This window comes from Notolepis coatsorum (genome assembly GCF_963971535.1).
Source record: "Notolepis coatsorum genome assembly, chromosome: 10".
NCBI lineage: Eukaryota > Metazoa > Chordata > Actinopteri > Aulopiformes > Paralepididae > Notolepis > Notolepis coatsorum.
Window position 1 is genome coordinate 123979604 of NC_140174.1, and position 25606 is coordinate 124005209.

Sequence of the window (25606 nt, forward strand, 5' to 3'; positions counted from 1 at the left end):
CAGGCTCAGCATAATTATGATCCAGTGGCAGGTAGGCTGCCGCTGCCCCCTGGTGGAATATAATAATCTATGCACTGGGGTCTTTAGAAGAAGGTGCGCGGACTGATGACGACATCAACTCGAGCCAAGACATTCAGTTTTGGTGGTTTGAAATCACGCGGCAATAATCACAAGAGAAAACATTCATTCAGACTGTGTTGGAACAGTTGGATAGAACAAAATGGATTTATATGGATTATGGACTTGGACACAATTCATGGAGAATTCAAGCCCGGGACCACAACGCTTCTCAAAGGGTTGGCTCGACACGCGACGGCTCTCCAACTCGTCTCGTAGTGACCGCAGCAAAACAAGTGAGTCTATTAATAGCCCGTCGTCCGGCGCCGGGCATAAGAAGTTAATTAAACTTGACAGAAATGTATATCGATGATAATTATCGATATCGAGTTATATGAAATAATTTTATAATTTTATCGCGATGGCGTTATCGCGTTTTTGGCCATATCGCCCAGCCCTAATTCAACTCCCTGAGCCACAGCCAGCAGAGAAGCCGGTTTACTTTAGCTTTCAAACCAGCTGCAGCCTGAGAACTGGAGTGCGAGGGGCTGTAACACTAAAGATGGCAGGGCAACGACAATGAATTGCTGCAAAATATAACATACATTTGTTGTTTAAATAATTATAAAAATAAAAATAAATCTTTTTTTAATACTAATTAAAATATCGATAATTATCTATATTGAACGATATGAAAAATGTTATAGTGATATAATCGTGATAACATTTTTGGTAGGGATGTTCAATATTGGCTTTTTTACCGATATCCGATATACAGATATTGTCCAACTCTTAATTTCCGATACCGATATCAACCGATACCGATTATGCGAGGTTTCCCCCCAAAAATTTGGAATACTTTCAGGTCATTAACATTACATATCTCTTAACACAACATTATGCATACTTTTGACAATAAATAAAATAATAATTTGTTCTTACTTGCTTTGCCTGGGTAAATAAAGGTTAAATAAATGTTTAAAAAAAAATAACGATACGATCATTTCCGATATTACATTTTAATGCCAATATCGGTAGGCTGATAATATCGGACACACCCCTAATTTTTGGCCCTATCGCCCAGCCCTAGGGCAACAGTCTCTTCCTGAGGCGACACGGTCTCCAACAGGGCAATGTGTCTGGCAGAAACTAGGCTGCATGGTGTTAATACAGGGCACCTGCAGGTTTCAACAAGTTCAATTCAAGACTTTTTAAAGACCTTTTAATAAACCACTAATGAGCAAAATGTCATACCAATTTAACGACCATAAAAGAAAACACATAGTGACACTGAACTGGCGGCTGCACTTGTGGACCAATTAAAATTATCACGTGTTCTCCATACAAGCTCTCGCCAGACGCACCAAGCTCCCAGTAGCCCCGCAAAAAACAACGACTTGAATACAAAAACATTTCATATATTTAATATAGGGCAGACAGTGGCTCGGGGGGTAGAGCAGTCGTCTGGCAATCCGAAGGTTCCCGGTTCAATTCCCGCTCCTCCCGGGGCAAGCGTGTCGATGTGTCGAGCAAGGACACTTAACCCCTGATTGCTCCCGAATGAGCAGGTTGGCACCTTGCATGGCCGCCTCCGCCGTCGGTAGTGTGTGAGTGAATGGGTAAAAATGGGTAAAAATGTGAGGAACGAATTGTACAAGCGCTTTGAATAAAAGCTGTTATATAAAAATGCAGCCAATTAATATTATTTACTCCCCAATTAAACTGTTATACAGTACATGTGCAAAAAGCTGTGTTCCAGCGGTATGGTCTTAGTGTTCCGTCACTTCTGCCTTGGGCCTTGTTAAAAAGGCCTGCAGTGAGGTGGTCTACGAGAGGCTGTCAAGAAACGGCTCGCTTGGGCAGCGTCCAGGTGCCAGAGAGCCGGGCAGAGGCACAGACCAGTGTTCCCCTCAGGTTATTTGTGGACATTTCTGGCAGGCTTTCAGATACGGAGAGAGACAGCCGGAGCAGCAGTGCTGTTAATATCACCGTGTTGGTTTGTGAGCAGTGCTGTTAATATCACCGGGTTGGTTTTGTGAGCAGTGCTGTTTAATATCACCGTGTTGGTTTGTGAGCAGTGCTGTTAATATCACTGTGTTGGTTTGTGAGCAGTGCTGTTAATATCACCGGGTTGGTTTGTGAGCAGTGCTGTTAATATCACGTGTTAGTTTTGTGAGCAGCGCTGTTAATATCACGTGTTGGTTTGTGAGCAGTGCTGTTAATATCACGTGTTGGTTTGTGAGCAGTGCTGTTAATATCACCGTGTTGGTTTGTGAGCAGCGCTGTTAATATCACGTGTTGGTTTGTTGAGCAGTGCTGTTAATATCACACCGTGTTGGTTTGTGAGCAGCGCTGTTAATATCACTGTGTTGGTTTGTGAGCAGTGCTGTTAATATCACTGTGTTGGGTTTTGTGAGCAGCGCTGTTAATATCACTGTGTTGGTTTTGTGAGCAGTGCTGTTAATATCACTGTGTTGGTTTGTGAGCAGTGCTGTTAATATCACCATGTTGGTTTTGTGAGCAGTGCTGTTAATATCACCATGTTGGTTTGTGAGCAGTGCTGTTAATATCACCATGTTGGTTTGTGAGCAGCGCTGTTAATATCACTGTGTTGGTTTGTGAGCAGTGCTGTTAATATCACTGTTGGTTTGTGAGCAGTGCTGTTAATATCACCATGTTGGTTTGTGAGCAGTGCTGTTAATATCACTGTGTTGGTTTGTGAGCAGTGCTGTTAATATCACTGTGTTGGTTTGTGAGCAGTGCTGTTAATATCACCATGTTGGTTTGTGAGCAGTGCTGTTAATATCACTGTGTTGGTTTGTGAGCAGCGCTGTTAATATCACTGTGTTGGTTTGTGAGCAGTGCTGTTAATATCACTGTGTTGGTTTGTGAGCAGTGCTGTTAATATCACTGTGTTGGTTTGTGAGCAGTGCTGTTAATATCACTGTGTTGGTTTGTGAGCAGCGCTGTTAATATCACCGTGTTTGGTTTGTGAGCAGCGCTGTTAATATCACTGTGTTGGTTTGTGAGCAGCGCTGTTAATATCACTGTGTTGGTTTGTGAGCAGTGCTGTTAATATCACTGTGTTGGTTTGTGAGCAGTGCTGTTAATATCACTGTGTTGGTTTGTGAGCAGCGCTGTTAAATATCACTGTGTTGGTTTGTGAGCAGCGCTGTTAATATCACTGTGTTGGTTTGTGAGCAGCGCTGTTAAATGTTAATATCACTGTGTTGGTTTGTGAGCAGTGCTGTTAATATCACTGTGTTGGTTTTGTGAGCAGCGCTGTTAAATGTTAATATCACTGTGTTGGTTTGTGAGCAGCGCTGTTAAATGTTAATATCACCATGTTGGTTTGTGAGCAGTGCTGTTAATATCACGTGTTGGTTTGTGAGCAGTGCTGTTAATATCACGTGTTGGTTTGTGAGCAGTGCTGTTAATATCACGTGTTGGTTTTGTGAGCAGCGCTGTTAATATCACGTGTTGGTTTTGTGAGCAGTGCTGTTAATATCACCATGTTGGTTTGTGAGCAGTGCTGTTAATATCACTGTGTTGGTTTGTGAGCAGCGCTGTTAATATCACTGTGTTGGTTTGTGAACAGCGCTGTTAATATCACTGTGTTGGTTTGTGAGCAGTGCTGTTAATATCACGTGTTGGTTTGTGAGCAGTGCTGTTAATATCACGTGTTGGTTTGTGAGCAGTGCTGTTAATATCACGTGTTGGTTTGTGAGCAGTGCTGTTAATATCACTGTGTTGGTTTGTGAGCAGTGCTGTTAATATCACTGTGTTGGTTTGTGAGCAGTGCTGTTAATATCACTGTGTTGGTTTGTGAGCAGTGCTGTTAATATCACTGTGTTGGTTTGTGAGCAGCGCTGTTAATATCACTGTGTTGGTTTGTGAGCAGTGCTGTTAATATCACTGTGTTGGTTTGTGAGCAGTGCTGTTAATATCACCATGTTGGTTTGTGAGCAGTGCTGTTAATATCACTGTGTTGGTTTGTGAGCAGCGCTGTTAATATCACTGTGTTGGTTTGTGAGCAGCGCTGTTAATATCACCATGTTGGTTTGTGAGCAGTGCTGTTAAATGTTAATATCACCGTGTTGGTTTGTGAGCAGTGCTGTTAAATGTTAATATCACTGGGTTGGTTTGTGAGCAGTGCTGTTAATCTCACCGTGTTGGTTTGTGAGCAGTAGGGGGGTAAATATTTGACCCCACAACGATTCGATTACGATTCTTCAGGCAACGATTCAATGCATCATGAAATCGATTCGATGCTATTCGACCTTAGGATCGATGCATTGCGAGAGAGGGGACGGCTTGGCCTTGCATGAAATATTATTATGTTGAGACCAATTGAGACCATTGATTTATTGGTGTGGCCCTGATTATGAGGAGGAATGGTTAAGGAATTGAAATGTCACTGTTGGATAAACCCCTGCGACCAGTATTGAGCTGTTCCATTGTGAAGAAGGAGGAGAATGAACAAGGCAGGTCAATGGGTTGGTTTTACATTAAAAACCTGGCCTGCATAGGATCAGGCTTCGGTCCAGCTAGATATAGACGAGATATGGATGAGAAATGGAATAACCTCTGATTCTGTGGCTTTAAAGGATATGGAACTGGAATATTTCCAAACCTTATGTGAAAATGAATGGTTTAGAAAGACGAGACCTTTATAAATGACAGGCTGCTTTTGTATATAAGAATTTGTTCTTTTGTATATAAGAATTTGTTCTTAATTGCTTGCCTGGGTAAATAAAGGTTAAATAAATGAATAAATGAGAAAGATGATGGAGTAACGATTACAAAGGTTCTGTTATAGGTCCTTCATGGAAAGATGATTGAGTAACGGTCATAAAGGTTCTCAGATTTAAAATTGACATTAATTGCCTCTCTTTGTATCTTGGAAATATACCAGAGGATTTAGATGGTGGTGACAAATATCTTTTATATCAATTAAGAAGTCCATCACAATTGGGCGGCTGATTGGCGCAGTGGGCAAGGCGCTCACCTCTAACGCAGGAGACGCTGGGTTCGAGCCCAGCTCTCGGTGGTGCTACCGGCTGGCCGGTCGTTCATACTAACACAATTGGCAAGTGTTAGAGGGTGGACAGGACTCCTACAGGTCGGTTTGGTGACGCCGGTGCGACGGAAGCAGGAAGTGACGGGGGCAGCGTGAGCCTCCCACGCGTTACTCCTCGCCACAGAGTTCGAGCTGCTCCGGTGAAAAGATGCGACAGGCTGCCTCCTGTGCCTCCTCGTGTACCGGAGCGGACACGTGATGCAAGGCTTCTGTCCTCACTACAACCGACCTGTGGGAGGCATAGTCTAGCAACGTTCAAGACAGGGGAGGGAAGAATTGGATATACGAAATTGGGATGGGAGAAAAATTGAAAAATGGGGAGAAAAAAGTGGATCAAAAAAAGAAGTCCATCACAAGACGCTGGCTTCAAAAAGAACCTCCTATTATAAACCAGTGGACTGATACTGTAAATAATACACATAAAGGTAAATGGACGCCATTTATATAACTCTTTTATCCAAAGGGCTTTACAACTTGTACTTGAATCAAGAAAGAGAGGTGGACACCTTATACATCTGTATACCATCAATACAAATATATACCAGTAGATGTGCCACTACTGTGAGTGTATCCTGTGAAAACTGATTTTCCTTACTGTGAAACATGTTATTACTTTCTTTTCCATTTGTATCTTGTATTATCTTTAGTTATTTATTTAAATAAGTAAAAAACTATAATAAAGACAAAAAAACATGTCATTGTCTGTCTCTCTCTCCCTGACTCTCTCACTCGCTCTCTCCATCTCGTGAAAAAATAAAAAAAATAAAATTAGAAATGTCATAAAGATAATCTTCCTCGGAAGGAGAGGTATTGTGAGAGAAGGGAAAAGGTCACGTTTCTGAAAACCAAATGCAGCCGAGTCTCGTATTCTGCACCAGCCCCCTCGCCCCCCCTCCCCTCCACACCCAGACACCCCCCTCGCCCCCCCTCCCCTCCACACCCAGACACCCCCCTCGCCCCCCTCCCCTCCACACCCAGACACTCACCTTGCCCCCCCCTCCACACCCAGACACCCCCCTCGCCCCCCTCCCCTCCACATCCAGACACCCACCTTGCCCCCCCTCCACACCCAGACACCAGCCTCTCCCCCACACCCAGACACCCCCCTCCCCTCCACACCCAGACACCCCCCTCACCCCCCTATCCAGACACCAGCCTCGCCCCCCCCCCCCTCCACACCCAGACACCCCCCTCGCCCCCCTCCCCTCCACACCCAGACACCCACCTTGCCCCCCCCTCCACACCCAGACACCCCCCTCTCCTCCACACCCAGACACCCCCCTCCCCTCCCCTCCACACCCAGACACCCCCCTCTCCTCCACACCCAGACACCCCCCTCCCCTCCCCTCCACACCCAGACACCCCCCTCTCCTCCACACCCAGACACCCCCCTCTCCTCCACACCCAGACACCCCCCTCTCCTCCACACCCAGACACCCCCCTCCCCTCCACACCCAGACACCCCCCTCCCCTCCACACCCAGACACCCCCCTCACCCCCCTCTCCCCCACACCCAGACACCCCCCTCTCCCCCACACCCAGCCACCCCCCTCACCCCCCTCTCCCCCACACCCAGACACCAGCCTCGCCCCCTCACCCCCTCCCCTCCACACCCAGACACCCCCCTCCCCTCCACACCCAGACACCCCCCTCCCCTCCACACCCAGACACCCCCCTCACCCCCCTCTCCCCCACACCCAGACACCAGCCTCGCCCCCTCACCCCCTCCCCACCCAGACACCCCCCTCCCCTCCACACCCAGACACCCCCCTCGCCCCCCCACACCCAGACACCCCCCCTCACCCCCCTCTCCCCCACACCCAGACACCCCCCTCGCCCCCCCACACCCAGACACCCCCCTCACCCCCCTCTCCCCCACACCCAGACACCAGCCTCGCCCCCTCACCCCCTCCCCACCCAGACACCCCCCTCCCCTCCACACCCAGACACCCCCCTCGCCCCCCCACACCCAGACACCCCCCTCACCCCCCTCTCCCCCACACCCAGACACCAGCCTCGCCCCCTCACCCCCTCCCCACCCAGACACCCCCCCTCCCCTCCACACCCAGACACCCCCCTTGCCTCCACACCCAGCCTCCCACCTCCCCTCCACACCCAGCCTTCCCCCCTCCCCTCCACACCCAGACACCCCCCTCCCCTCCCTCCCCTCCACAACCAGACACCCCCCTCACCCCCCTCCCCTCCCCTCCCAGACACCCCCCTCACCTCCACACCCAGACACCCCCCTCCCCTCCCCTCCACACCCAGACACCAGCAGACGGTTCTGACATACAAAGGTTGAATCAGACAGTTTATGATTAAAGCCCAAGCAATTATGTCCCTCTCTCCCCATCTCCCCCCTCTCTCTGCCCGTCTCTCTCTCATTTGAATGTGCTTGGTCATTCATGTCACTCCCCGCTACATCACAAGTCTCTGCGTCGTTGTCACGCAGTCAGGCCACGTCACCGTTGTCAGGGCGACTTGTGTCAGGGCGACATCATTATTGGTGGCATTAACCTTGAGACTGAAGCCTCCCTGTATCCTCAGTTATTCTGGGTCTCTACTAAACTACTAACCTGCTTACCGTCTTTTACCATCATGCACTCTGCTGTGCCTATAATACTACCCACTATATATTGATTCAGAGTACAGGTAGTTTAGCCTGGTATCACACAGATATCGATTCAGAGTACAGGTAGTTTAGCCTGGTATCACACATATATTGATTCAGAGTACAGGTAGTTTAGCCTGGTATCACACAGATATCAATTCAGAGTACAGGTAGTTTAGCCTGGTATCACACAGATATTGATTCAGAGTACAGGTAGTTTAGCCTGGTATCACACAGATATCAATTCAGACTATGAGCAGTTTAGCCTGGTATCACACAGATATCAATTCAGACTATGAGCAGTTTAGCCTGGTATCACACAGATATCAGTGCACCGCTAGCAAAAAGATACAAAAAAAGTAAAAAAGGAATAAACTTTATGGACCTCAGACTCCTCTGCAACAGAAGCTACTGTGAGGAAATACGAGTCATAAAATAAGTGTAGCAGCACTTTTGTCTCCTGCAGCTGCTCCGCTGTAAATCTGATGACTAACAGCCATGGATTAATTTAAAAAGAGAGAGAGAGAAGAGGAGAGAGAGAGAAGAGAGAGGGAGAGAAGAGAGGAGAGAGAGAAGAGAGAGAGAGAAGAGAGAGAGACAGAGCGAGCAAGAGAGGGAGAGAGCGAGAGCGTGAGGGAGAGAAAGAGCGAGAGAAAGAACAAGAGCGAGAAAGAGCAAGAGAGAGAAAGAGCAAGAGAAAGAGTGAAAGAGCGACGGAGAGCGAGAGCGAGAGAGTGCTTGGTAAAACTCTAATGGATTCTGTTCCATAACTCGTAAATCTAAACACAGAAGCCATAACATAAATCGAAACAGCGAGTCTCGAGCGTCGGCTTTATGTTCCCGCTCCGCTGCCGCTCTCTGTCTGGGAGGCGTTAGGTCTCTGAGTCGGTGAGACTCTCTCTGTGTGTTGATGTGATTCATCACACACAGAGAGGGAGCCTCACAGGTGGAGCGCCAGACAGACTGTGTGATAAACGTTTTTCTTCTCACACAATAGGGTCATGATGGCCTTATGGCTAAAAGTTAAAAGTTAAAAAGAGACACTTCGCCAAAAACAACGCAGATTTATTTTGCACAATAATCTCTCGCACATCCAAAAACTCTGAAGCGGTTTTGCACACGTCCATTTTAGTTCAACGAGTTATCGAGAGTAAATGAGTTTGAATATGGCCACCAGTGATGTCATGTTGTGTTAATTACAGCACTGTGACATTACAAGGTAGGAGTCCCTATGAGACAAGGTGTTGCCATCCTTCATCTACAGCATTTCATTGAGCTGTAATTAACCCTTTCACTGCCACACTACAGAAGGTTAACCCTTTACTATCACACTACCGATGGTAACCGTCGGTAGTGTGATAGTAAAGGGTTAACCTTCTGTAGTGTGGCAGTGAAAGGGTTAACCTTCTGTAGTGTGGCAGTGAAAGGGTTAACCTTCTGTCGTGTGGCAGTCAAAGGTCTTCTGTAGTGTGGCAGTGAAAGGGTTAACATTCTGTGTATTGTGGCAGTGAAGGGTTAACCTGCTGTCGTGTGGCAGTGAAAGGGTTAACATTCTGTCGTGTGGCAGTGAAAGGGTTAACCTGCTGTCGTGTGGCAGTGAAAGGGTTAACATTCTGTTGTGTGGCAGTGAAAGGGTTAACCTGCTGTCGTGTGGCAGTGAAAGGGTTAACCTGCTGTGTATTGTCGGAGTGAAAGGGTTAACTGTTTGGTAGTGTGGCAGTGAAAGGGTTAACACAAGGATTCGATGTCCCACGATGATGACATCACCGGTGGCCATATTGAAACATTTACTCTCAATAACTGTCAAACTAAACGAATGTGTGCAAAACTGCTTCAGAGGTCTTGGGACATGTGTGAGATTATTGTGTGCAAAATAAATCAGCGTTGTTTTTTTTTGGTAAAGTGCCCCTTTAAAAGTTTGAACTGATAATGTTAAAGCCTTTTATTTCATTTGTACATTTCACATGCAAACCGTAAGGCTCCCTCAACAGACCCACTATTGAAGTGCCCTTGAGCAAGGCACTGGGCAATTCATGTTACAGCAGATAACTAGGAGCTCCAAAAAAAACACAGCAAAAATACATAACAAGAAGAACATGGTCACAGGATCAGATCATGACAATAGTCAAACAAGCAACCCCACAACCATCCCCCCACCCACCCACCCACCCACCTCAAAGCCGCCCTCTCCTGCCTCCTCCATTGATGGCACGAATGGAGGTAGGTATAAATGAGAATTTGTATCTATTGTTTTTAGCTGCAGGGGTCTCCAAACGTTGGCCGGAAGGCAATAATTGATACTCCGGATTTAGGGGGTGAGAGCTGTCTGCTCTAATCGAAAGGGTTAACCACCCCGACGTGTGGTGGTGAAAGGGTTAACCCCCCGAAGCAGGTCCAGCAATAAAGCTATCTAGTAATCTAGAAGTACTTTATTATTATGAGTAGCATTCATTCACACAATACGAGCTACTGCCAAACCCATCAACTCACGGACCCAACTGAATACATTTCATGAAATGAAAAAACACTGAACAAATATGTATATATGCATCTTTCATCATAGTTCAAATATGTATCTTTCATCATACAGTAGTTATCTGCTGGACTAGGAGAGTAAGCTAAACTCACATGTTCACATCCATATCTTTCATCATTGTTATCTGCTGGACTAGGAGAGTAAGCTAAACTCGCATGGTCACATCCATATCTTTCATCATACAGTAGTTATCTGATGGACTAGGAGAGTAAGCTAAACTCACATGTTCACATCCATATCTTTCATCATAGTTATCTGCTGGACTAGGAGAGTAAGCTAAACTCACATGTTCACATCCATATCTTTCATCATAGTTATCTGCTGGACTAGGAGAGTAAGCTAAACTCACATGTTCACATCCATATCTTTCATCATAGTTATCTGCTGGACTAGGAGAGTAAACTAAACTCACATGTTCACATCCATATCTTTCATCATAGTTATCTGCTGGACTAGGAGAGTAAGCTAAACTCACATGTTCACATCCATATCTTTCATCATAGTTATCTGCTGGACTAGGAGAGTAAGCTAAACTCACATGTTCACATCCATATCTTTCATCATAGTTATCTGCTGGACTATGAGAGTAAGCTAAACTCACATGTTCACATCCATATCTTTCATCATAGTTATCTGCTGGACTAGGAGAGTAAACTAAACTCACATGGTCACATCCATATCTTTCATCATAGTTATCTGCTGGACTAGGAGAGTAAGCTAAACTCACATGTTCACATCCATATCTTTCATCATAGTTATCTGCTGGACTAGGAGAGTAAGCTAAACTCACATGGTCACATCCATATCTTTCATCATAGTTATCTGCTGGACTAGGAGAGTAAGCTAAACTCACATGGTCACATCCATATCTTTTCTGAATGTTCTCTCTGGATTCCATCACGTTGACTCCACCATTGGAACGTCCAGCGCTCAAACCTCTGCTCTCACATGATGTGATATCGACCTGAAAGGGTTCAATCCTAACGCCTGCATCGCAGACTGGGACTACAGGGCGGGTGGGTTGGCGGTTACATACCTCTACGATAGTGATTTTGGCTGCCTTGCACATGGGCTGGTTGAAGTTCCTGGCTGTCTTCCTGACGGGAGAAGAGAGAGGAGCCGAGGGGTTCAAGGTCAAGTTCAAGTTCGTTTTTTATTTGTCAGAACAAAATACAGGATACTTTATAATGAAATGCTTGTTTCTTATGAGCCCCTGAGAGTGTGCTACATACAGTAAAGAGAAAGTAAGTAAAACATTAAGAAGTAAAAAGTAGGTAAAGTCAATATACATACAGTATATACAATACAGAGTCAAATGAGTACCAGTGCAATGCAGAGGTACAAAACTTGGGGTAGGGTGCAAATGAGGTATTGAATCATGTAGTGCAAATCTCTTTAATAATAGATAAATATAAAGTGTGTTACAGTGTCTAACGTGAATAAAGTGGGTGGTAAGGTGAGTGTTTGTTTAAAGTGAGTGTGTGCATGTGGATGTGTGTGCAGTGTGTGTAGATGATGGGTTGTTACATAGTGTGATTGGGTCACATTAACACAGTCCTTCGTGTTCCCAGTTAAATCGGCTGTGGAACACGGGCGCAGGGAGGATGTGGTAGATTATTCTAGAGCGATACGTTAAAATCTATGCCGAAAGTCTACAGGGAGCTGCCAAGCCTGCCACTCATTACTGAGGGGGGAAGAAGGGCCATCTCAAACTGATAACCTCACCAGTTTATTGGAGGTGAAACGGTGCTCTCTGGTGGTAAAAAGACTGAACTGCGGCTACAAATTTCTACTGTGTAGAAAAATGGGGAACTGTATCAAGTGTGGCTGTGTCCCTAATAGATTAAAGCCAGAGTGTGCACTTGCCATCTACCCAGGGTCACCATGCCACTAGAGGCAGGTTCAGGAGAAACTCCACCTGACTTCTACCGAGAAGACAACACTGTTCAGATTCAGTGGTGGTTGGAACACTGCGCTTTCCGCATTACTGCCACCTAGTGGAGAGCGTAACGAGAATCAGTGACCACTTTACTTTCCACAGTAACCACCTACTCTGGAAAATAATTTATATCCATCCATCCATCCATCCATCCATCCATCCATCTATCTATCTATCTATCTATCTATCTATCTATCACAATAGTGGCTCAGGAAGTAGATTGGTCGTCCGGTAATCAGAATTCCATTCCCACTCCTCCCGGGCAGCGTGTGAAAGTGTCCTTGAGCAAGACACTTAACCCCTAATTGCTCCCGATGAGCAGGTTGGCACCTTGCATGGTTGCCTCCGGCGTCTGTGTGTGAATGTGTGAGTGAACGGGTCAAATGTGAGGAACAAATTGTAGAAGCGCTTTGGATAAAAGCTGCTATGTAAATACACCATTTATCATTTGATCTATCTACCTACCTACCTACCTACCTACAGTATCTATCTGTGGGGGATAGCATCCACTCAGAGTGCCATTCAATTGTGAATCTTAGGGTGAATTGTGGGGGGGGAAACAGAGATGTACCTGCCCACCGTCCGCCCCCTCCTTTGTGACATTTGAACCAATCGCAGAGCAGCGGTCCCTAGTGTGTCATCAGCCCACGCCAGCAGGCAGCGTGCGCTGCTCTGTTGTGCAAACACACGGCGCGGTGATTACGGGTCAGCTGACCTCCGAGGTGAGCGGGGGCTTAACCGTTTCACTGCCGCACTACCAAACGGTTAACCCTTTCACTGCGACAATACACAGGTTAACCCTTTCACTGCCACACTACAGAAGGTTAACCCTTTACTATCACAGTACCGACGGTTAACCATTTACTACCACACTACAGCAGGTTAACCCTTTACTATCACACTACATAAGGTTAACCCTTTCACTGCCACACGACAAAGGGTAAACCCTTTCACTACCACACTACAGAAGGTTAACCCTTTACTATCACACTACAGACGGTTAACCTTCTGTAGTGTGATAGTAAAGGGTTAACCTTCGATAGTGCAATATTAAAGGGTTAACCTTCTGTAGTGTGGCAGTGAAAGGGTTAAGTGTATCCGGCGTCCTTTAGCCTGACTAGTGACACCTGCCTCACAGTGAGGTTTAAAGGGGGATGCCGGCAATTTTAAGAACTCGCATGTGAACTCTCACCACCCTCTCAGAAATGAATCGGAGAGAGAACCCTCCGATCTGTGATGTAACAGGGATGTAGAAATCTGTGGCTTCTCCATAGACATTGAATGGAGCTCTGGCTTTGTGTGAGCTCTTACACTGAACCAAAATTAGAGCCTCGTTTGAGTGTAAGAGCTCACATAAACATTTCCTGGCCTCATAAAGTCAGAGCCCCCATCCATCAGTCTATGGAGCAGCCCCCAGACTTTACATCCCAGTGACATCACCAATTGGAGGGTTAAAATGGTAAATGGTGCATTTATATTTATAAAAAATGGGTGACCTTCCCCTTTAAGGAGAGATAACATCACGCCACCCGGTTCCAAGGTGTGTTGCGTTCGAGGGACCCACTGAGGCACAGCTAGGGTAATCTGTTTCAATACAAAACAATGTCAGCTGACCACTGTGACCCTCCGTCCCTCTGATAAGGGCAGGTGATTTGAAACAGACGGCCAACAAACACGACCCAGTATTGCTCCATTAAAAAGAGGGACAACCCCCGCTCACCTGCACACACAGTCCTCCTTTACTATATCTATATCTGTACATATCCTACTCTTACTAGTTACACTGCTGGCCAGTAGTAGTCATACTGTGGGAGTGCAAGAAGGATGAAACAGCAGACTGTAGGCGAGTTCTTTCCTTTACTTTCCCAACATATATAATAATAATAATAATAATTAATTTAATTTATATAGCGCTTCTCAATGACCCGAAGTCGCTGACAGTAGTCGGGAGCAAAGTAAAAACAAAGAAACAAAAACAAAGAAACAAAAACAAAGAAACAAAAACAAAAGGAACATGAGACCATGGGGGGAACAGGGAAGACAGCATGAGATAGCACAAAAAGACAGAGCGGCAGGAGACAGACATCAATCAGGTTGGAGGGGGAGGGGGTTATGGGTGGGGGGGTTGAAGGCAAGGGAGAACAGGTGGGTTTTGAGGCGAGCTTTGAAGGTGGAGAGTGTAGGGGAGTCTCTGATGGACTGAGGGAGGGAGTTCCAGAGTCGGGGTGCAGTGCGAGAGAAGGCCCGATCACCAAAGTTTTTGAGTTTGGATGTCGGGACGTGTGAATATTAAAGGCAACCAACTTGTGTTCAGCTTTTCTCTGATTGGCCACGACCCCACGCCGCTAGCCCGCCCCCTTTTGCCGCGAGCGCAAGCGGCAGGAACCTTCAAGTTCCCTGGTGCAAAATAAATCTGGTAGTTGGTTTATGACGTTAATTAATAATAAACACTGTTAGGACTCTTAATAATAAACACTGTTAGGACTATCTGACTCTTAATAATAAACACTGTTAGGACTATCTGACTCTTACTAATAAACACTGTTAGGACTATAAACACTGTGCGGACTATCTGACTCTTAATAATAAACACTGTTAGGACTATCTCGATTCACACGTCACTACTGTAACTAGAAACTCTGGGTGTCACTGTACATCAGTGTGGAACTGTACGCTGTAACGTTATATGTTATTTCGCCCGTGGAGGCTGCTGAAGCGCCAGCGGGGCGATGCAGTGGTTTGTCCCCGGCTTCCGTGCGCCGCCGCCGGCTTGACGCAGCAGCGGCCGTGCTCCGTTGTAGAAGCCCTTCAATGACAGAGCTCTCATATTTTGCGAATGCATAAACTATATCTTAAATTATGGCTATGTGTCTAATATGGCTGTCGCTTATCAATGACTTCGCGACAGCCATATTAGACACATAGCAATAATTTAAGATATAGTTTATGCATTCGCAAATATGAGAGCTCTGTCATTGAAGTGGGTGGTGGCAGCGTTACTAACAGCGTTCACCCTGATGTAAAGTAGCGATTTTTATTGTTTTGTCATGACAAACCAATTACATAATCCCAACATATGTGTAAAGAAACAACATATTCCAGTTAACGGTATATTTCTTTAATGATTCATAGTATTGCTGGCTCTCATATTTGCGAATACAATAGCGTTCACCCTGATGTAAACAATTCTACAACGGAAGACGGCCGCTGCAACTCTCTGCCGCGTGGCCAATCAGAGAAACGCTGAACGCAAGGCTGAACACAAGTTGGTTGCCTTTAATATTCACGCTGTCGGGACAGTGAGGGAGGCAGTGGAGGAGGACCGGAGGGAACGGGTGGGGCGGTAGGGAAGAAGGAGATCAGTCAGGTAGGGGGGGGCCAGGCTGTGAAGGGCTTTGAAGGTGAGGAGTAGTGTTTTAAAGTTTATGCAGTGTTTGATCGGGAGCCAGCCACATATTTACATTAGTGCTGTCAGGCGATTAAAAAAGTAATCTAATTAATAACAGGATTTGTAATTAATTAATCTAATTAATCACATTTTAATCGCATAACCATTTTATGCCTGATATTCTATAATCATATTTCAAATTGCATGTGTCCGGATGGCAGAATTCAGTACTGTATCTACAAAACCTTCTGTTTAATCATCTTCCATTTATTAATTTGCTTAGATTTTTCAGGTCTGGTCAATTTTATCATGGTGTTATTCACAGTCAAAGATAAAAAAAAAATGTATTGATATTCTCATTTGGTTCATTACAATTTACTCAAGCCTAGTAACAGACACAGTATTTCTGACACTGGGAATACATTCCCTGAGATCCATAGATGTCCCTAGAATCAGATACCAAGAACATGCAAATGGACCATATTAAAAAAAGTCTGTAAATGTGTATTCTACGTTCCTTTGGAATGAATGAGATAAAAAAGAAAAAAAATTTATTAAAAAGAACATTATAATTTTTTAATAAATGTTGAGTTAATTTTCATAACGCGATAATTTGCTGTGTAATTAATTAATCTAATTAACGCGATAAACTGACAGCCCTAATTTGCATACATTCATGCAGTGTGCAGAGTGCAGAGACGTTAAAGTTAGTCATGGTAGAAGTGACAGCAGCCAGCTGACATAATAGTAAGTTACTGTACACAATAACACACCCCCCGTTTCCCAGAATCCCGAGTCTTAACTCATTGGGCGCCAATCACGAGAAAAGTCGGGTTTTAATCGTTATTTCTTTTATTCGCTATTGCCATTCATAATTCATCGGGACAGCCTGTGCATACTGTTCTGAATGTGTCTGAGCTGGCAGACGGTCAATACCACCCTCTAACGCCTTTGGCCGCTATTGCACTCCATTTTAAACGATGTAGTTTGTTTTCTGGGCCGAGCTGAGCCGTGCGGGCGGGGTTTAAATACTCCGGCAGGACGAGCGCTTACAACGATGCATCAACTAGCCCCCCCCCCCCCCCCCCCCCCGCTACAAGCCCCAATTCATGCTTGCATGAGGAAGGATAATAAGGATAATCTAGCATTGATTTCAGGAAGATTTGATAATCAGACGGAAAAATTACAACATGATAACTGGATTTCACTAAAGGGCTATTTTTGCGTCTTTTCCTGGGATTACTAAGAATCACCCAAACTATACTCATATTCAAAACGGTATCAAACGGAAATGTACGGATGAAAAATCTTTTTTGCATGTTGACCAGAAGCAACTCACTGACAATCGACAGTGTTATTAGATCCATAGCTATAATATTTCATATAGTTTTAGCACTCGCAACTTTGGCGTTCTCCCCATTGAACAAAGCAATGGCATTCTACCCAGAAGTTAAACAACGACCCCTACCGCTGAATGAGTTAAAGGAGCCCTCACGCCGCTCCTAAAGTCCAGTGAATGTCTGCACCATTGTGCGTGATAAGTGAGTCACCACAATACCGTCTTTATTTATTATACTACAACTCTGTACATACAGCTGATGAGCACTACACTTAGTACTAATTTGCATATTTTGTACCCAGTTTAATCACCTGTACATTGTATATTGCTGCTATTGCACTCTGGTTGGACGCCAGACTTCTTTTTGTTGTCCTGTACTTGTGCTGCATGATGACAATAAATGTGAATCTAATCTAATCAACACAGTGCTTCCTCTCTCTTGTACCTGAAGATGATGTTTCCGGCCTTGTCTGCCTTCCAGGCCTTGACCAGAGCGAAGTCTCCAGTGATGGCTTTCTCCATGATGTAGTGTCTGCCGTTAAACTCACGGACCTGCGGATGGGGACAACGTGGAGAACACCGGTTAGTGAGGCGAGGGGCGACACGTCGTCATGGTAATGCACTCGGTAACGCACTCCGTTCCTGGTTCAACCAGAACGATTTGGGCTTATTGCACATAAAGCGTCCTATGTCGCTATCTATGGAAAAAGACTGGATTCTTTCGGAAATAATAATAATAATAATTTAGGACCTGCTCAGAGGTCATCAATCGGCACACATGCGATGCATGCATGCAATTCGTATCTGCGATTAACCCATCCCGTCGTCCTTCCCCCCCAAGGGCAGCCGGGAGCAGACAGGCGTCAACGTGAGCCGCGCCAGGGGACCAATCCAAGTGCTCCTGTCCGTCTTCGTCAAGGACGCCACAGCGTTAGCGATCTATTGTTGTGCATGTTTTTCCATTGGGTTTATCTTATCGGGGGGGAAACCCTTGCTAGCACGGGGAGAACATGCAAACTCCACACAGAAAGGCCTGGGAGATACCCCACCTGGGTAACTGGCATCATGGAAACCTGGTCCCCAAGCGGGAATCGAACCCTGGACCTTCTTGCTGTGAGGCGACAGTGTTAACCACTACACCACAGTGCCGCATGGGCGAACCGTGCCGAAATGGGCGATGTTCAGCGTGTAATAAACTACAAACTACAGTGTGTAGAAACAAACGCCTTTTTACATGTTGTACTGCAAATAGTCTGTCAAATGAGCCATACCATTTTCCCCATAGCTATAATATAGAATATACAAATAGCTCCGCAAAGATCATGAATTATCGCGAAAACAGTCACGAAAAGCTGGCCTACTGACCGCAGGATGCGCGGCCAGTGTAGCAGACAAAGAGTTAAGAGGTTAAATTTGTAATACTTTTTAATACCCCGTAGATACCCTGAATAAGTAAGAGGTCTCTAATGGAGTCAGTCTTAATCATTTTTGTCCGATCACTCCAAACTAATGGTCTAAGTCTATACCGTTTGGTAAAACGTATCGATTGAACTTGGGGAAATGGGTATCGGCAGTGAAAAAGTGGTATGGGTGCGCCCCCTAGTGGCGGCTGACGCGGTGTGCAGGCGGCTGAGTTCTCACCTCTCTCTCCTCGCTGGCGATGGCGATGGTGCCGTCTTTGTTGTACTTGATGGGCGAGCCGCCCTCCTGGATCAGAGTACCGTAGCCCGTGGCCGTGAAGAAGGCTGGGACGCCGGCGCCGCCCGCCCGGATCCTCTCTGCCAGGGTGCCCTAGAGGGAGAGGCCACGCCCACAGGTCAGAGGTCAGGACGCAAGAGACTAACTAAACCATCATCTCTGCCAGGGTGCCCTAGAGGGAGAGGCCACGCCCACAGGTCATAGGTCAGGATGCAAGAGACTAACTAAACCATCATCTCTGCCAGGGTGCCCTAGAGGGAGAGGCCACGCCCACAGGTCATAGGTCAGGATGCAAGAGACTAACTAAACCATCCTCTCTGCCAGGGTGCCCTAGAGGAAGAGGCCACGCCCACAGGTCTGGCTGGGGCTAGCCATGGCCAGGTTTGGTATGGTTGGGATTGCGTCTCCATTGTGTTTCTTGTAAACTCTCTGGTTGCTAGGCAAGGAAACCTTTCAAAATCCACACCACAACTGTGGTACACAAGCTAAACCATGATGACAACAGTCTCAGCCAGGTCTGGCCAGGTAGTGAAAGGTGTCTGTCTCAGCCAGGTCTGGGCAGGTAGTGAAAGGTGTCTGTCTCAGCCAGGTCTGGCCAGGTGGTGAAAGGTGTCTGTCTCAGCCAGGTCTGGCCAGGTAGTGAAAGGTGTCTGTCTCAGCCAGGTCTGGCCAGGTAGTGAAAGGTGTCTGTCTCAGCCAGGTCTGGCCAGGTAGTGAAAGGTGTCTCTCTCAGCCAGGTCTGGCCAGGTAGTGAAAGGTGTCCGTCTCAGCCAGGGTCCAGCCAGGTCTGGCCAGGTGGTGAAAGGTGTCTCTCTCAGGCCATGGTTACACAGGGGGTTTTTGTTTTTGTTTTGTTGCTGAATGATTACGTTTGCTGTCCCAGTTAAATAGAAATGCCGTTTTGGCAGGATAACATGTTGCCCTACTGACAACGCTGAAATTGTGTTTCAGTTTTGGATACTCGCCAAAACTCGCCGACAACGTGTCATGTAATCTGCACAGAGCCGTTGTTGCTCAACGCCCATGCGCAGTAGATACCGACATCTGCGTGCCCTCACCAACGTCCGGTGACGACAAGACAGCAGAGCTGTCCCAAATAGCTGCAGCTACCATGTGTTGTCAAGTTATTGAGACAGTTAAGGAAGTTCAGAGTATCTGGGAAGATACTCCAGTCCTTCTACTCCGGAGCTGTAGAGAGCATCTTGACTGGAAACATCACTGCCTGGTATGGAAACAGCACGGCACAGGACAAGAAGGCCCTACAGAGAGTGGTGCGCTCAGCCGAGCGTACCACGGGTATTGCACTACCTCCCCTGCAGGTTCTATACAACAAGAAGTGCAAATCCAGAGCCTGCAGAATAATGAAAGACCCTCACCACCCCAACAACAGCCTGTTCCAGCTGCTGAGGTCAGGCAGACGCCTGCGAACCCCAGCTACTAGGACAGAGAGGCTTCTGCTCAGCTTCTTCCCCCAGGCCATCAGAGCCTTGAACACTGAGTGCCACAGAACACTGAACTCTTCACACACAAGCACACATGAGCACACACACGACACGCACACTGTACACGCTCGCACACTAGCAGCCACTTTAACTTATGTACAAATATCGATATGCCCTACTATGTTACCTGTTTATTGCACAATGTTGTTTTATTGGATTCTATTATATGTCGTTACTACTGTATTGCACATCGTTGCGGGCAAGACCACCCGCATTTCATTGTATACTTGTATGCCGTGACAAATAAAACTCTTGACTTGACTTGTTATAAGGAGCCCAGTCCAAGCTACAACAGTCTGCATTCCCTTAACAATTGTTTGTATTGAGCCGTATTGTACCCATTCTGCAATCTGTTAAATAAAGTTTACATCCATTCATTCTGCTAGCATTAACGATTGCATGAGCAGCTGGCTAACATGAGCTAACGTTAGCTACCTGCCGTAGCTACCAGACCCTGTTAGCTCAGAGCTCCTCTTTCAATCTTAACAAGCATTAAACAAAATGGCCCAGTCATCTATTCACCTTTGTTTAATACATGAGGCGTTGTCTAATGTTATCTAGCTACTGATAGCTCCTGATATCATCAGTTTGGTGCTGGCTGGCTAACGTGAGCTAACGTTAGCTGCTAGCCACAATGCTATACTGCTATAATGGCATATCCCTATCACGTTAGCACGTAAGCTAACAAAATCGGCGACGATGAGACTAAACTCCGCTCTTGGTGGTCAATTGTGTTGATGTTAGTTTCGTTTCATCAACAAATGAGAGGCAGAACACACAGTGAATGTATCCGTTTAGTTTATTGCACTTTCTTTGCTGAAAAATAAATGCTGTTGGCTAAATGGCTCACACGAGCCATTTAAAGATGGTGGTTTGTTGTTTTTTTGCAGGAAGTGTATTGGCACATTCAAGTTGTCTGATTGGTTGAAAATTGCCTTCATGTTCGCCACCTACTGCCACCTACTGCTTTGGCATTGTACTACATCACTGTGCTCAGGTAGCAAAAAAAATAACTCGCCTGCCATTACTTTGCGTTCTGGAAAGCGAAACTGACCTTGAAAACTAAACGAAAATACCCTTGTGTGTAACCGACGCCTCAGCCAGGTCTGGCCAGGTTGTGAAAGGTGTCTCTCTCAGCCAGGTCTGGCCAGGTGGTGAAAGGTGTCTCTCTCAGCCAGGTCTGGCCAGGTGGTGAAAGGTGTTTGTCTGAGCCAGGTCTGGCCAGGTTGTGAAAGGTGTCTCTCTCAGGCTGCGGTTACACACAGGGGTATTTTCGTTTCGTTTTCAGGGTCAGTTTTGCTTTTGAGAACGCAACGTAATGGCAGGCTGCATGTTAGACATTGGTTTTGCCTCCTGAGCACAGTGATGTAGTACAATGCCAAAGCAGTAGGTGGCGAACATGAAGGCAATTTTCAACCAATCAGAAGTTGAATGTGCCAATACACTTCCTGAAAAAAAATTAAAAATAAAAACATCTTTAAATGCCTCGCGTGAGCCATTTAGCCAATGTAGCATTTATTTTTCAGCAAAGAAAGTGCAATAAAAGTGCAATAAACAAAACGGATACATACACTGTGTGTTCTGCCTCATTTGTTGATGAAACAAAACCAACATCAACACAATTGACCACCAAGAGCGGATAGTTTAGTCTCACAAAAAGATCTCCGATGTTGTTAGCTACATGCTAACGTGAATGGAATATGCCAGTACAAAAGTATAGCATTGTGGCTAGCAGCTAACGCTAGCTCACGTTAGCCAGCCAGCACCAAACTGATGATATCAGGAGCTATCAGTAGCTAGATAACATTAGACAACGCCTCATGTAATAAACAAAGGTAAATAGATGACTGTGCCATTTTGTTTAATGCTTGTTAAGATTGAAAGAGGAGCTCTGAGCTAACAGGGTCTGGTAGCTAGGTAGCTACGGCAGGTAGCTAACGTTAGCTCACGTTAGCCAGCTGCTCATGCAATCGTTAATGCTAGCAGAATGAATGGATGTAAACTTTATTTAGCAGATTGCAGAATGGATACAATACAATACGGCTCAATACAAACAATTGTTAAGGGAATGCAGACTGTTGTAGCTTGGACTGGGCTCCTTATAACAATAACTTGACAACACATGGTAGCTGCAGCTATTTGGAACAGCTCTGCTATCTGTCATCACCGGACGTTGGTGAGGGCACGCAGATGTCGATATCTACTGCGCATGGGCGTTGAGCAACAACGGCTCCGCACAGATTACATGACATGTTATCGCAGAGTTTTGGAGAGTATCCAAAACGGAAACACAATTTCAGCGTTGTCAGTAGGGCAACGCGTTATCCTGCCAAAACGGCATTTCTATTTAACTAGGACAGTAATCATTCAGCAACAAAACAAAAAACCCCAGTGTAACCATGGCCTCAGCCAGGTCTGGCCAGGTGGTGAAAGGTCTCTCTCTCAGCCAGGTCTGGCCAGGTTGTGAAAGGTCTCTCTCTCAGCCAGGTCTGGCCAGGTTGTGAAAGGTGTCTCTCTCAGCCAGGTCTGGCCAGGTGGTGAAAGGTGTCTCTCTCAGCCAGGTCTGGCCAGGTGGTGAAAGGTGTCTCTCTCAGCCAGGTCTGGCCAGGTAGTGAAAGGTGTCTCTCTCAGCCAGGTCTGGCCAGGTGGTGAAAGGTGTCTCTCTCAGCCAGGTCTGGCCAGGTAGTGAAAGGTGTCTCTCTCAGCCAGGTCTGGCCAGGTGGTGAAAGGTGTCTCTCTCAGCCAGGTCTGGCCAGGTGGTGAAAGGTGTCTCTCTCAGCCAGGTCTGGCCAGGTGGTGAAAGGTGTCTCTCTCAGCCAGGTCTGGCCAGGTGGTGAAAGGTGTCTCTCTCAGCCAGGTCTGGCCAGGTGGTGAAAGGTGTCTCTCTCAGCCAGGTTTGGCCAGGTGGTGAAAGGTGTCCGTCTCACAGGTTGGTCCAGGTTCTAAAGACAATGGAGATGCTCACTGTGTGCCAGACAGGCCACAGCACGACTAAACCCTGGCTAGTGGAGACAAGGCATTAGTGTTTCATGTAGTCTTCATAGATTTGTGATGCTAGATCTGTCATCAAACTATTACCAGTGCTTATTAGATATTTTAACTGATTTATTTCAGTTTGATTTATTTGAATCGTTTAATTGTTTGACTTTTCCGTTTTTATATTGTTTTTGTATTATACATTTACATTTACATTTAGTAATTTAGCTGACGCTTTTATCCAAAGCAACTTACAGGTTCTGTACAACAAGTCAGCAGGAAGGGTACAACTCTTTCAGCTGAGTAACAATGTTCATCAAACAGTGTTGAAACTTGGGTGCTGCAGTGTTGAGTGCATCGTAGTAGATACATAATAGTATAGTAGGAAGTAATATAGACATGGGAGATTAATTAGTAGAAGACAGTACTTTTCACCCCCTCTTCATTTCAGATATTGATTGAAGTAGTGTGTTTTTAGTCGACAGCAAAAGATTGGTCAGTCAGCCAGCGACTGCTATTCAAATGCACTAGGACGTTTATTTGTTTACATTTGGTGTTTTGAATGTCAAGGACAAGGCCTGAAGGAATGCTGTATCAGATATCTGTGCCCGTTTCTCACTTCATGCCTGTGGTTTTCTGTGTGTGTGTGCGTGGGTGGGTGCGTGCGTGCGCGTGAGACCAACCTGAGGCGTGAGCTCCACCTCCAGCTCCCCGGACAGGTACTGCCTCTCAAACTCCACGTTCTCCCCGACGTAGGAGGAGATCATCCTCTTGATCTGCTTGGTCTGGAGCAGCAGACCTAGGCCGAAGTTGTCCACTCTGCAGGAGGAAGGGCAGGTCGTTAATCTCTCAATTCAATTAAAAAAACGTTATTAGTCCCGCAAGGGGCAATTTAGAGCATGATATGGCAAACGGCTGCATTTCTACACATTCAAGACAAAACAGGGACAAGAGACATACATGACACTTCAAAGCACAAGAGACATGACACTGCCAGAACGGGATCCCTACATTGTTTTTTTTTTGTAAATGTTTTTATTTTCTCTTTTTCAAAACATACATAGAACAAGACATCACAATACAATAGATTTACGGTAATAATAATAATAGAGACACTAACAACAATAACACTAACAATAATAACAACAGAAATGATAGTAAGAATAATAAAGACATAATATAAACTATAAAAGTATATTATCAGACATGACAAAAGACAAACAACAAAGACATGGCTCAAATATTCACATGCACACTGTATATACAGCAGAAGTGGCGATTAGGGAGTCAGCTCCTGGTCAACGATAGCACCCAGTGTACTGATAAGCTGTGTGTGTGGAGTGTGTACGTTTATTTTGTATATGTGTGTTTTATATGTGTGCGTTTAGTATGGATGTGTGTTTTATGTGTGCATGTTTTATATGTGTGAGTGCACGTGTGTGTGTGTGTGTGTGTGTGTGTGCGAACAGGCATGTACTTCTAAATACATTATGATATCCTCTGCAACGGCCCAAAGCATCTACATACAAGACATTAGTGATCTCTAGGGAGGCTAAGAGTAATGGGGAAATCCGCAGAGTACAGTGGTGGATAGCGCAGGTCCAATATGAGATAGATATGGGTCCCATATTTCATAAAAAGTGTCCAACTTGGAGTGCAGCATACATGTGATGTATTCACAAGGAATACAGTCCATAATAATGTTGTGCCATGACCTCTTTGATGGGACCTCGTCCTTGATCCAGAACAACAGAATGTTGTTTTTCCTAGCAGCAAATGTCAACAAATTGAACAGTCTCCTATGTTTGAAATTGGCAATATGAATATCTGGGAGGCCTAGTAAGAGGCAGAGGGGATCCAGTTCGATGGGGGTCGGGAATATATCAGATAGTTCCTCTACGATGTCGAACCAATAGCTCTGGAGCTTTACACAGGACCAAAAGCAGTGGACGTGGTTTCCAATCTCTATCTTGCATTTAAAGCAGAGTGGGGATGCATTGGGATCCATTTTACTCTTAAGGGCAGGGGTAATATGAATGCGGTGTAATATTCTAACTTGGATAGACTTGGTGCGCTTGCCAACAGAGATTTTTTTTGCATAGGTCCATGCATCCTGCCAGTCCTCGTCCGTGATCTCTATGTCCAAATCTTTTTCCCAGGACTGTTTAGTGACAAGGGAAGATAAAGATGAATTAAGGTTTAGAGTACTATAGAAAATAGATATTTGTTTTTTAGGAATCTGCAAGGAGAGGGCTTTCTCCACCTGCGAGGTGGAACTGTTAATTACCAGTGAGGTGTCCTTGGTGATAAACTGCCTAATTTGTAAGTATTTAAAAAATTCCGTTTTCAATAGACCATATCGCTGCTGCAGCTGTAGAAAGGACATTAGCGTCTGGCCATCAAACAAGTGGCCAAGGTTAGTTATTCCCTGCGTATGCCAGGTCTTGAAGCCGCCGCCAATTTGGTCTGGCTTAAAGTCA

The 25606-nt window shown here is 45.7% G+C and overlaps 1 protein-coding gene across 1 annotated transcript in view; it reads right to left on the bottom strand.

Moving 5' to 3' along the window:
* The window catches only part of oxct1a (3-oxoacid CoA transferase 1a), a 332821-nt gene that overhangs the window by 234224 nt on the left and 72991 nt on the right, over window positions 1–25606 (bottom strand). The window contains exons 4-7 of the mRNA XM_084322619.1: window positions 23810–23945; window positions 18592–18741; window positions 17396–17502; window positions 11321–11381 (exon numbers count right to left, since the gene is read on the bottom strand). Of these exons, the coding sequence (XP_084178745.1) occupies window positions 11321–11381; window positions 17396–17502; window positions 18592–18741; window positions 23810–23945 (454 nt within the window). The remainder of the gene's footprint in view (window positions 1–11320; window positions 11382–17395; window positions 17503–18591; window positions 18742–23809; window positions 23946–25606) is intronic.